The 13,825-nt window shown below is 23.1% G+C and overlaps 1 protein-coding gene across 2 annotated transcripts in view; it reads left to right on the top strand.

Moving 5' to 3' along the window:
- Window positions 1-13,825, top strand: part of Klp54D (Kinesin-like protein at 54D) — an 81,662-nt gene that overhangs the window by 55,846 nt on the left and 11,991 nt on the right. For both annotated transcript variants that reach the window (XM_090165069.1, XM_090165070.1), the window contains 7 exons: window positions 134-407; window positions 482-843; window positions 3,028-3,132; window positions 4,471-4,551; window positions 7,997-8,066; window positions 8,419-8,485; window positions 8,549-8,656. In XM_090165069.1, coding sequence (XP_090021195.1) covers window positions 134-407; window positions 482-843; window positions 3,028-3,132; window positions 4,471-4,551; window positions 7,997-8,066; window positions 8,419-8,485; window positions 8,549-8,656 — 1,067 coding nt within the window. The remainder of the gene's footprint in view (window positions 1-133; window positions 408-481; window positions 844-3,027; window positions 3,133-4,470; window positions 4,552-7,996; window positions 8,067-8,418; window positions 8,486-8,548; window positions 8,657-13,825) is intronic.

Here is a 13,825-nt window from a genome sequence, read left to right on the forward strand (position 1 = left end):
AAGGGAAAAATCCCCTAATGTTGTGTAGCGCCATCTTCCGCATAGTCCGAATAAAAATCTTCCTTATAGTATTCATTATAAATTGATATTAATTATTGGTTATTATTAATTATTATTACATCTAATTAATTAGAACGAAGGCAATATGAGCGCCCGCAAATCACCCGGCATCATCACCTTGGCCTTCGCTTACGTCTACGACCAAATCCAGCGTCGCAAAAGCAGCGTGGACTACGTGGTTCAAGCTTCCTACCTCGAGGTTTACAACGAACACGTTCTGGACCTGTTGAACCCTTCTCCCAAAGCCCTGCCCGTCAGGTGGTCCAAAGACAAAGGGTTCTACGCCGAGAACCTTTTCGTCGTCGAGTGCGAAGACATGGGCGACCTGGAAGGGGTTCTTGACGAAGGTATACGCGTCATCTTCACCTTTGGCTTGACCTTGACGGTCTTACCAAATTGCGATTTTTTTTGTGTCATCCAGGTAGGAAAAATCGAAGCGTCAGAAGCCATACCATGAACGAACATTCGAGTAGAAGTCACACCATTTTGGTTTTGACCCTGAACTCCGAGGTCAAGGACGTGGACGAACCCGGAAATTTTATCCGGCGTCAGGGGAAATTGTCCCTGGTAGACTTGGCCGGTTCCGAGAAGACCAAGAAGACGAACAGCAAAGGCGAGGTCTTGATTCAAGCCAATAATATCAACAAGTCCCTTTTGGTCTTGGGCAACTGCATATCTTGCTTGTCCGACGCCAAGAAACGTAATGGTCACATACCCTTCCGGGACAGTACCTTGACCAAGTTACTGGCTGATAGTCTTAGCGGCAGTGGCATGGCTTTGATGGTCAGTTCACGTTTAAATTATTAATCTAAGTTTATAATTATCACATAAGTGTGTCAGTTTCCTATTTTACGCATTTTAAATGTTTACTGAAGGTAAAAATCGTCTGCTAGTGTCATTTGAACGTAAATATCACCCCTAGCTTAACTATAAATGTGTAAACTTATGCTCCTTTTAAAGGGAATATAGCATTTCTATTATCTCATAAATTATTCCTCCGACGGCTTTTGCCATTTTCGACGCTGCTAAGCGAGGGGTCGGACATTCATTAAAAAACGTACGGGATTTGCAAATCCAGTGGATTTGTGGATTTTTGAAAAATCCAACGGTATTTGAATTTTTTTGCTGGATTTGGGGATTTTGTGGATTTGTGGATTTTTCTCTTGGATTTTGTGGATTTTCGGATTTAGCTCTTGGATCTTGGGGATTTGTGGATTTTCTACTGGATTTGTGGAATTTGGAAAATCCATCTTTATTTTTAAAAATCCTCGAATTTGTATTTTTCTCTTGGATTTTGTGGATTTTTGTATTTTTCTCTTGGATTTTGGGGATTTTTTGGATTTTCCCGTGTATTTTGTGGATTTGTAAAAAATCCTGGATTTTTAAAAAATCCAAAATTATTTGAGGAATTTTTCGTGGATTTTCGATTTTTCTGTGGATTTGTGGATTTTTATATGGATTTGTGGAATTTTCTCTTGGATTTTGTGGATTTGTGATTTATTCTATGGATTTTGTGGATTTGTGGATTTCTCCAAGTATTTTGTGGATTTCTTAAAAAATACAAAATCTTGGCCGGATGTTTCGCGGATTTTGGATTTTTCTGTGGGTTTTTACGCTGGGCGTACGGGATTTTTCTGAATGTCCGACCCCTCGCTGCTAAGTGGTTTGTTGCGGAGGTAATTGTTATAGTCTTCCTTCAAGAAACGCGTTGGAGGTTACAATAATCAGCTATGCTAATACCCAAGGCCCCACCTTAGGCCCAAGTCATCAAGCGACTTATAATGCCTTAAACTGGTGGCCGGGTTACGATTCTAAAAAAATTTTAAAATACAAAAAACCAGAAAAAATTGATCAATTCGTCAATTTTGAGAAATTTTTTCTTGTTTTTGCAATTTAAAATTTTTTTTTCGGTAAGGAATTTTCCATTTTGTGTTCTCAAAAACATTTTTAGTTGCCATGGCAAAACTAATGCCCGTTGAAAGTTTTCCTTTTGGGAATTTTCATGATTCATTAAGGCCTACTTAACCCCCGAGTTTGAACAAAATCGGTGTGTTACACCTCGGGTAGTCTCCTTGTTAGTGGTTGATTTTCTTTTCGTTTATCATGTATTTTATTATTACCATTAATTCCATTGCTTGACATTGTTAAAACCGAAAATTTTAAAACAGACTGATGAACTCGCGGAGGAATACGATACTCCCTAAAATGCATAGGTGGCATAGTTGGCATAGTTCCAGCATAGGTCGATTTCCTACCGTAAACATTGCTACTATAGCAAGTAAACCAAGGAGCGGAATCACTATTTGTAAGGCATTGTTGTTTTGTATTAGGCATAGCTCTTTTTGCAGCTCTCTGGCATAGCTCCCTAAAATCGAAGTCTTCGCCGAGTAATGTCGCCTGACGGCGACGCGCACTCACTTCGCCCGAGCGCCGGGGGCACACGGCGCCCCCCAACCCAATACTAAAAAATGCTATGGGCCATCTATATCGCAACCTAGAGGACAGCACCAAGCCTTACGCACCAGGTAAAGTCGGGCGTGGAATGTAGTCTATCTCTACGAATCTCGACAAAAAGAGCTATACCTGATACAAAACAACAATGCCTTATAAATAGTGATTCCGCTCCTCGGTTTACTTGCTATAGTAGCAACGTTTACGGTAGGAAATCGACCTAAGCCGGAACTATGCCAACTATGCCACCTATGCATTTTAGGGAGTAGCGAGGAAGACTACGCGGTCATCGTACATTCGTTTAGCGCGACGTGCGCCCTCTAGTGGCGTTAATCGAAATCAAAATCCGTACTGGCTGGGGGGGCGCAAGTTTACCCCCTTACGGGGCTGATGGAACCTTTAAAAGGACCTCAGATAATTTCCGACTGACTGACACACTTATGGAGCTTAATTATAGGCTTATGATATTGAGTTATCACTTTCTAAATTAATCTGATTTATGTGTTGAAATCTTAGATTGCTTGCGTGTCCCCGAGCAAGTACAACGCGTCCGAGACCCTAAACACGCTGAGGTACGCCTCCAGAGCGAAGAAAATCAAGACCAAACCAGTTGTTAGGATGGTAAGTGTTGTCATCATTATTGAAAAGAAACTGTCCTTAGCAACGACTCAATTGCCTGTCGTGATTGTCATCGTGGTAGGCATAGTAAAAGCTTGGACGAATAAACTACTGCACCCGCATCGTTATCAAAAAACACATTCTTCAAATGGCCCCCAAGCTCTCCTCTTTCGCGAAACATTTTCCCCAAACACGAAGCCCGTGATGTATTTTTAAATTTCAATATTTATTTTAAAATAATATTAGTAGTAAATAAATGGGATAAGAATTTTAAATACAATATTTTGGTCACAATTAACGCGTTACCTCCAGCATGTTGGTTCTTTTTTATGTTATAATCAGTCATTTTATGTTTTTAATAATATCAATTGATAATTATTTTATTTTAATTATTTATAATTAATAATATCAATTGATAATTATTTTATTTTAATTATTTATAATTAATAATATCAATTGATAATTATTTTATTTTAATTATTTATAATTAATAATATCAATTGATAATTATTTTATTTTAATTATTTATAATTAATAATAACAATTGATAATTATTTTATTTTAATTATTTATAATTAATAATATCAATTGATAATTTTTTATTTTAATTATTTATAATTAATAATATCAATTGATAATTATTTTATTTTAATTATTTATAATTAATAATATCAATTGATAATTTTTTATTTTAATTATTTATAATTAATAATATCAATTGATAATTATTTTATTTTAATTATTTATAATTAATAATATCAATTGATAATTATTTTATTTTAATTATTTATAATTAATAATATCAATTGATAATTATTTTATTTTAATTATTTATAATTAATAATATCAATTGATAATTATTTTATTTTAATTATTTATAATTAATAATATCAATTGATAATTATTTTATTTTAATTATTTATAATTAATAATATCAATTGATAATTATTTTATTTTAATTATTTATAATTAATAATATCAATTGATAATTGTTATTTTATTTTAATTATTTATAATTGATAAATTATATTCCCAGAAGAAACAATGCTTCAATGAGCTATAGATATTACGACTTAACGTCTTTGGCTTATATTGCGCGCGTTTTAAATTTTTTGAGTGGAAATCTTTCCAATATCGGACACCATGGCGCAACGAGCGGCGTTGCTTTAAAGGATTTGGGTCCATTATTTTATTCGTCTAATATAAAAGTGAACCGATTTAAATGAAATTTTCGAGGTAATTAGATCTACCGAGAAACTGTGTCGTAACTATTTATGATCTGAGAAAAAGTTCTTCAAATATTGATTTAACAATTTGATTGCATGTTCGTTATTCAATTAGGATCCCAGAGAACTTCTTATTCTGAGTCTGAAACGTGAAGTTCGTCTACTAAGGATGGAAAACGGATTTCTGAGACAACAGGTACGGTTTATAAATACTCAGTACCTATTGATTATAATCATAATTATCTAAAATAATTATAAATTAAGGATATATTTATTTATACTTAGAATGTGACTATATCAACGGTCACACTAGAGCTTAAAACCCATTTTAGGTCGGTTTGAATGCCAGTTTTGACCGCCAACGATAATTCTTGGTTCACACGCGCGAAATCGTTTCACCCCGGTTCGCTTATAGCCAAGGCTTAACGCAATTTCCAATTATGACCAGAATTTTTAAAATACTAAAATGTATCCCAAAACAATTAGTTAATCATGTTTACTATACATACAGTAATATTATTTGACATTATTTAGAATTTTATTCGTATTATTTTTGAAAATACGAGCAATTTTACTTCCCCGCCTGGTCGTTATGAAAGCGATTCTAAGCGAACTGACTTGGACGAGTTGTTTCCTGAACACAAGGATAACGCAAACCGTCAAAAGTCGTTCAATTTCTTGCGTACAGTTTTCATTGGTTAGACGCTTTAGCGCCTGCTGGCGTCGGAAGGGGAAAATTCCGAAATTGTCTTCCCCCTCCCGCCCGTAAAACTTTCAGTGTAAAGGCTCGTCCAATGAAATTTGTACACAACACTGCGTTAGCGTGTTTAAAGGCTAGCTGCGTTCTCCTTGTGTTTGTTGCGACTAGCTTAAACTGACTTAAGCTACGTTCACACGTAAGCGGTAGAAAACGTTTTGAATCAGTTTATATATTCATATATTTATATATTCATATATTTATATATTCATATATTTATATATTCATATATTTATATATTCATATATTTATATATTCATATATTTATATATTCATATATTTATATATTCATATATTTATATATTCATATATTTATATATTCATATATTTATATATTCATATATTTATATATTCATATATTTATATATTCATATATTTATATATTCATATATTTATATATTCATATATTTATATATTCATATATTTATATATTCATATATTTATATATTCATATATTTATATATTCATATATTTATATATTCATATATTTATATATTCATATATTTATATATTCATATATTTATATATTCATATATTTATATATTCATATATTTATATATTCATATATTTATATATTCATATATTTATATATTCATATATTTATATATTCAAATATTTATATATTCATATATTTATATATTCATATATTTATATATTCATATATTTATATATTCATATATTTATATATTCATATATTTATATATTCATATATATATATTCATATATTTATATATTCATATATTTATATATTCATATATTTATATATTCATATATTTATATATTCATATATTTATATATTCATATATTTATATATTCATATATTTATATATTCATATATTTATATATTCATATATTTATATATTCATATATTTATATATTCATATATTTATATATTCATATATTTATATATTCATATATTTATATATTCATATATTTATATATTCATATATTTATATATTCATATATTTATATATTCATATATTTATATATTCATATATTTATATATTCATATATTTATATATTCATATATTTATATATTCATATATTTATATATTCATATATTTATATATTCATATATTTATATATTCATATATTTATATATTCATATATTTATATATTCATATATTTATATATTCATATATTTATATATTCATATATTTATATATTCATATATTTATATATTCATATATTTATATATTCATATATTTATATATTCATATATTTATATATTCATATATTTATATATTCATATATTTATATATTCATATATTTATATATTCATATATTTATATATTCAAATATTTATATATTCATATATTTATATATTCATATATTTATATATTCATATATTTATATATTCATATATTTATATATTCATATATTTATATATTCATATATTTATATATTCATATATTTATATATTCATATATTTATATATTCATATATTTATATATTCATATATTTATATATTCATATATTTATATATTCATATATTTATATATTCATATATTTATATATTCATATATTTATATATTCATATATTTATATATTCATATATTTATATATTCATATATTTATATATTCATATATTTATATATTCAAATATTTATATATTCATATATTTATATATTCATATATTTATATATTCATATATTTATATATTCATATATTTATATATTCATATATTTATATATTCATATATATATATTCATATATTTATATATTCATATATTTATATATTCATATATTTATATATTCATATATTTATATATTCATATATTTATATATTCATATATTTATATATTCATATATTTATATATTCATATATTTATATATTCATATATTTATATATTCATATATTTATATATTCATATATTTATATATTCATATATTTATATATTCATATATTTATATATTCATATATTTATATATTCATATATTTATATATTCATATATTTATACATTCATATATTTATATATTCATATATTTATATATTCATATATTTATATATTCATATATTTATATATTCATATATTTATATATTCATATATTTATATATTCATATATTTATATATTCATATATTTATATATTCATATATTTATATATTCATATATTTATATATTCATATATTTATATATTCATATATTTATATATTCATATATTTATATATTCATATATTTATATATTCATATATTTATATATTCATATATTTATATATTCATATATTTATATATTCATATATTTATATATTCATATATTTATATATTCATATATTTATATATTCATATATTTATATATTCAAATATTTATATATTCATATATTTATATATTCATATATTTATATATTCATATATTTATATATTCATATATTTATATATTCATATATTTATATATTCATATATTTATATATTCATATATTTATATATTCATATATTTATATATTCATATATTTATATATTCATATATTTATATATTCATATATTTATATATTCATATATTTATATATTCATATATTTATATATTCATATATTTATATATTCATATATTTATATATTCATATATTTATATATTCATATATTTATATATTCATATATTTATATATTCATATATTTATATATTCATATATTTATATATTCATATATTTATATATTCATATATTTATATATTCATATATTTATATATTCATATATTTATATATTCATATATTTATATATTCATATATTTATATATTCATATATTTATATATTCATATATTTATATATTCATATATTTATATATGTATATATAATTATATTCTATAATAATTATAAATATAATCATGAAATAATTTTTAATAAAATTGTAAGCTTAATTTAATTTTATCGAATATAATTAATAAATAGGTTACACTTGGCGGAAGCGCGGCGCATAAATTAAAGAAATTGGGTTCTGATGGCGGTAGTTCCCCCGAAAGTAAGTTATTTTTCCAACTACAGTAAATTCTAGAGTTGTAAGTCGGAAAATATTCCAGAAAATTACGAACTCCTTTTTTCCATAAATAGGAAAAAAAAAGGTTTTTATTCGATGATTAGCCTGCTATTTTTCTCCAATTTAAATTTCGCGGCATTTTAGCCTCATTTTTTCAAATCCAAAAGTAAAACTAAACCTCTAGACTAGTCTAGAATATAAACCCTTCAAAAGTAATGTATGTTCAAATTATTTCTTTTTCCGTTTTCCGAATTATATTTTTCCGGAAAATTAACAACTCTAGTAAATTAGCATGTTTTTACCAATCAATAAATAAATAATTATTTTATTTTACCAGGTTCGGAAGACGACAAGGACATAAGTGGAGTTGTTAAAAACTATATGCAAGAAAATACATCTCTTAGGTACGATATAATTAATAATTTTTAATTTAAAATTTTTTTAATTATTTTTAATAATTTTAACAGGGAAGAAAACGCTAATTTACATCAAATGCGTGAACTACTGATCCGAGATCACGAATTAGTTTGTAAAGAAAATGAAAAATTACTACGAAGGCTTGCTGAAGTCGACAGGTAATTTATTGAAAATGAATTTTGCATTAATTGAAAATGAATTTTGCATTAATTGAAACTGAATTTTGCATTAATTGAAAATGAATTTTGCATTAATTGAAAATTAATTTTGCATTAATTGAAAATGAATTTTGCATTAATTGAAAATTAATTTTGCATTAATTGAAAATTAATTTTGCATTAATTGAAAATTAATTTTGCATTAATTGAAAATTAATTTTGCATTAATTGAAAATGAATTTTGCATTAATTGAAAATTAATTTTGCATTAATTGAAAATTAATTTTGCATTAATTGAAAATTAATTTTGCAATAATTGAAAATTAATTTTGCAATAATTAAAAATTAATTTTGCATTAATTGAAAATTAATTTTGCATTAATTGAAAATTAATTTTGCAATAATTAAAAAATAATTTTGCATTAATTTAAAATTAATTTTCATTTAATTTATTAATTTTTCATTCAAAAATAAGTAATTTAAATTAATTTATTAATAATTTTTCATTAAAAAATAAGTAATTTTAAATTAAATTATTTTTTTACTAATGGATTGTGAATAAATAAGAAAGTAACTTATAATTAATTAATTCATAATCAATTCATACTTATTTCTTCATTAACTGACTCTTAATTCTTTATTAATTGATTTTTAATTTTTCATTAACTGACACAACTCTTAATTAGCTGATTTTTATTAACTCATTATTAACTGATAAATAATTCCTTATTATCTGATAAATTACTCCTTGTTAACTGATAATTCCTTATTAACTGATAAATAATTCCCTATTAACTGATAAATAATTCCTTATTAACTGATAAATAATTCTTTTTAACTGATAAATAATTCCTTATTAACTGATAAATAATTCTTTTTAACTGATAAATAATTCTTTATTAACTGAGAAATAATTCCTTATTAACTGAGAAATAATTCCTTATTAACTGATAAATAATTCTATTTATCTGATAAATAATTCTTTTTAACTGATAAATAATTCCTTATTAACTGATAAATAATTATTTTTATCTGATAAATAATTCTTTTTAACTGATAAGTAATTCCTTATTAACTGATAAATAATTCCCTATTAACTGATAAATAATTCCTTATTGACTAATAAATAATTCTTTTTAACTGATAAATAATTCTTTATTAACTGATAAATAATTCCTCATTAACTGAGAAATAATTCCTTATTAACTGATAAATAACTCCTTATTAACTGAGAAATAATTCCTTATTAACTGATAATTAATTTCTTATCAACTGATAAATAATTCCTTATTAACTGAGAAATAATTCCCTATTAGCTGATAAGTAATTCCTTATTAACTGAGAAATAATTCCTTATTAACTGAGAAATAATTCCCTATTAACTGATAAGTAATTCCTTATTAACTGAGAAATAATTCCTTATTAACTGATAAATAATTCTTTTTAATTGATAAATAATTCTTTTTAACTGATAAATAACTCTTTATTAACTGAGAAATAATTCCCTATTAACTGATAAGTAATTCCTTATTAACTGAGAAATAATTCCTTATTAACTGATAAATAACTCCTTATTAACTGAGAAATAATTCCTTATTAACTGATAATTAATTTCTTATCAACTGATAAATAATTCCTTATTAACTGAGAAATAATTCCCTATTAACTGATAAATAATTCCTTATTAACTGATAAATAATTATTTTTAACTGATAAATAATTCTTTATTAACTGAGAAATAATTCCCTATTAACTGATAAGTAATTTCTTATCAACTGATAAATTATTCCTTATTAACTGAGAAATTATTCCTTATTAACTGATAAATAATTATTTTTAACTGATAAATAATTCTTTATTAACTGAGAAATAATTCCCTATTAACTGATAATTAATTTCTTATCAACTGATAAATAATTCCTTATTAACTGAGAAATAATTCCCTATTAACTGATAAATAATTTCTTATTAACTGATAAATAATTATTTTTAACTGATAAATAATTATTTTTAACTGATAAATAATTATTTTTAACTGATAAATAATTCTTTATTAATTGAGAAATAATTCCCTATTAACTGATAAGTAATTCCTTATTAACTGATAAATAAATCCTTATTAACTGATAATTAATTTCTTATCAACTGATAAATAATTCCTTATTAACTGATAAATAATTCCTTATTAACTGATAAATAATTATTTTTAACTGATAAATAATTCTTTATTAACTGATAAATAATTCCTTATTAACTGATAAATAACTCCTTATTAACTGAGAAATAATTCCTTATTAACTGATAATTAATTTCTTATCAACTGATAAATAATTCCTTATTAACTGAGAAATAATTCCTTATTAACTGAGAAATAATTCCCTATTAACTGATAAGTAATTCCTTATTAACTGAGAAATAATTCCTTATTAACTGATAAATAATTCTTTTTAATTGATAAATAATTCTTTTTAACTGATAAATAACTCTTTATTAACTGAGAAATAATTCCCTATTAACTGATAAGTAATTCCTTATTAACTGATAAATAATTCCTTATTAACTGATAATTAATTTCTTATCAACTGATAAATAATTCCTTATTAACTGAGAAATAATTCCTTATTAACTGATAAATAATTCTATTTATCTGATAAATAATTCTTTTTAACTGATAAATAATTCCTTATTAACTGATAAATAATTATTTTTATCTGATAAATAATTCTTTTTAACTGATAAGTAATTCCTTATTAACTGATAAATAATTCCCTATTAACTGATAAATAATTCCTTATTGACTAATAAATAATTCTTTTTAACTGATAAATAATTCTTTATTAACTGATAAATAATTCCTCATTAACTGAGAAATAATTCCTTATTAACTGATAAATAACTCCTTATTAACTGAGAAATAATTCCTTATTAACTGATAATTAATTTCTTATCAACTGATAAATAATTCCTTATTAACTGAGAAATAATTCCCTATTAGCTGATAAGTAATTCCTTATTAACTGAGAAATAATTCCTTATTAACTGAGAAATAATTCCCTATTAACTGATAAGTAATTCCTTATTAACTGAGAAATAATTCCTTATTAACTGATAAATAATTCTTTTTAATTGATAAATAATTCTTTTTAACTGATAAATAACTCTTTATTAACTGAGAAATAATTCCCTATTAACTGATAAGTAATTCCTTATTAACTGATAAATAATTCCTTATTAACTGATAATTAATTTCTTATCAACTGATAAATAATTCCTTATTTACTGAGAAATAATTCCCTATTGACTGATAAATAATTCCTTATTAACTGAGAAATAATTCCTTATTAACTGATAAATAACTCCTTATTAACTGAGAAATAATTCCTTATTAACTGATAATTAATTTCTTATCAACTGATAAATAATTCCTTATTAACTGATAATTAATTTCTTATCAACTGATAAATAATTCCTTATTAACTGAGAAATAATTCCCTATTAACTGATAAGTAATTCCTTATTAACTGAGAAATAATTCCTTATTAACTGATAAATAACTCCTTATTAACTGAGAAATAATTCCTTATTAACTGATAATTAATTTCTTATCAACTGATAAATAATTCCTTATTAACTGAGAAATAATTCCCTATTAACTGATAAATAATTCCTTATTAACTGATAAATAATTATTTTTAACTGATAAATAATTCTTTATTAACTGAGAAATAATTCCCTATTAACTGATAAGTAATTTCTTATCAACTGATAAATTATTCCTTATTAACTGAGAAATTATTCCTTATTAACTGATAAATAATTATTTTTAACTGATAAATAATTCTTTATTAACTGAGAAATAATTCCCTATTAACTGATAATTAATTTCTTATCAACTGATAAATAATTCCTTATTAACTGAGAAATAATTCCCTATTAACTGATAAATAATTTCTTATTAACTGATAAATAATTATTTTTAACTGATAAATAATTATTTTTAACTGATAAATAATTCTTTATTAATTGAGAAATAATTCCCTATTAACTGATAAGTAATTCCTTATTAACTGATAAATAAATCCTTATTAACTGATAATTAATTTCTTATCAACTGATAAATAATTCCTTATTAACTGATAAATAATTCCTTATTAACTGATAAATAATTATTTTTAACTGATAAATAATTCTTTATTAACTGATAAATAATTCCTTATTAACTGATAAATAACTCCTTATTAACTGAGAAATAATTCCTTATTAACTGATAATTAATTTCTTATCAACTGATAAATAATTCCTTATTAACTGAGAAATAATTCCTTATTAACTGAGAAATAATTCCCTATTAACTGATAAGTAATTCCTTATTAACTGAGAAATAATTCCTTATTAACTGATAAATAATTCTTTTTAATTGATAAATAATTCTTTTTAACTGATAAATAACTCTTTATTAACTGAGAAATAATTCCCTATTAACTGATAAGTAATTCCTTATTAACTGATAAATAATTCCTTATTAACTGATAATTAATTTCTTATCAACTGATAAATAATTCCTTATTAACTGAGAAATAATTCCCTATTGACTGATAAATAATTCCTTATTAACTGATAAATAATTCTTTTTAACTGATAAATAATTCTTTATTAACTGATAAATAATTCCTCATTAACTGAGAAATAATTCCTTATTAACTGATAAATAACTCCTTATTAACTGAGAAATAATTCCTTATTAACTGATAATTAATTTCTTATCAACTGATAAATAATTCCTTATTAACTGATAATTAATTTCTTATCAACTGATAAATAATTCCTTATTAACTGAGAAATAATTCCCTATTAACTGATAAGTAATTCCTTATTAACTGAGAAATAATTCCTTATTAACTGATAAATAACTCCTTATTAACTGAGAAATAATTCCTTATTAACTGATAATTAATTTCTTATCAACTGATAAATAATTCCTTATTAACTGAGAAATTATTCCTTATTAACTGATAAATAATTCTTTTTAACTGATAAATAATTCTTTATTAACTGAGAAATAATTCCCTATTAACTGATAATTAATTTCTTATTAACTGAGAAATAATTCCTTATTAACTGATAAATAATTTCTTATCAACTGATAAATAATTCCTTATTAACTGAGAA

Source organism: Leiobunum rupestre, chromosome 2 (genome assembly GCF_980474605.1).
Source record: "Leiobunum rupestre chromosome 2, qqLeiRupe1.1.hap1, whole genome shotgun sequence".
Taxonomy (NCBI): Eukaryota; Metazoa; Arthropoda; class Arachnida; order Opiliones; family Sclerosomatidae; genus Leiobunum; species Leiobunum rupestre.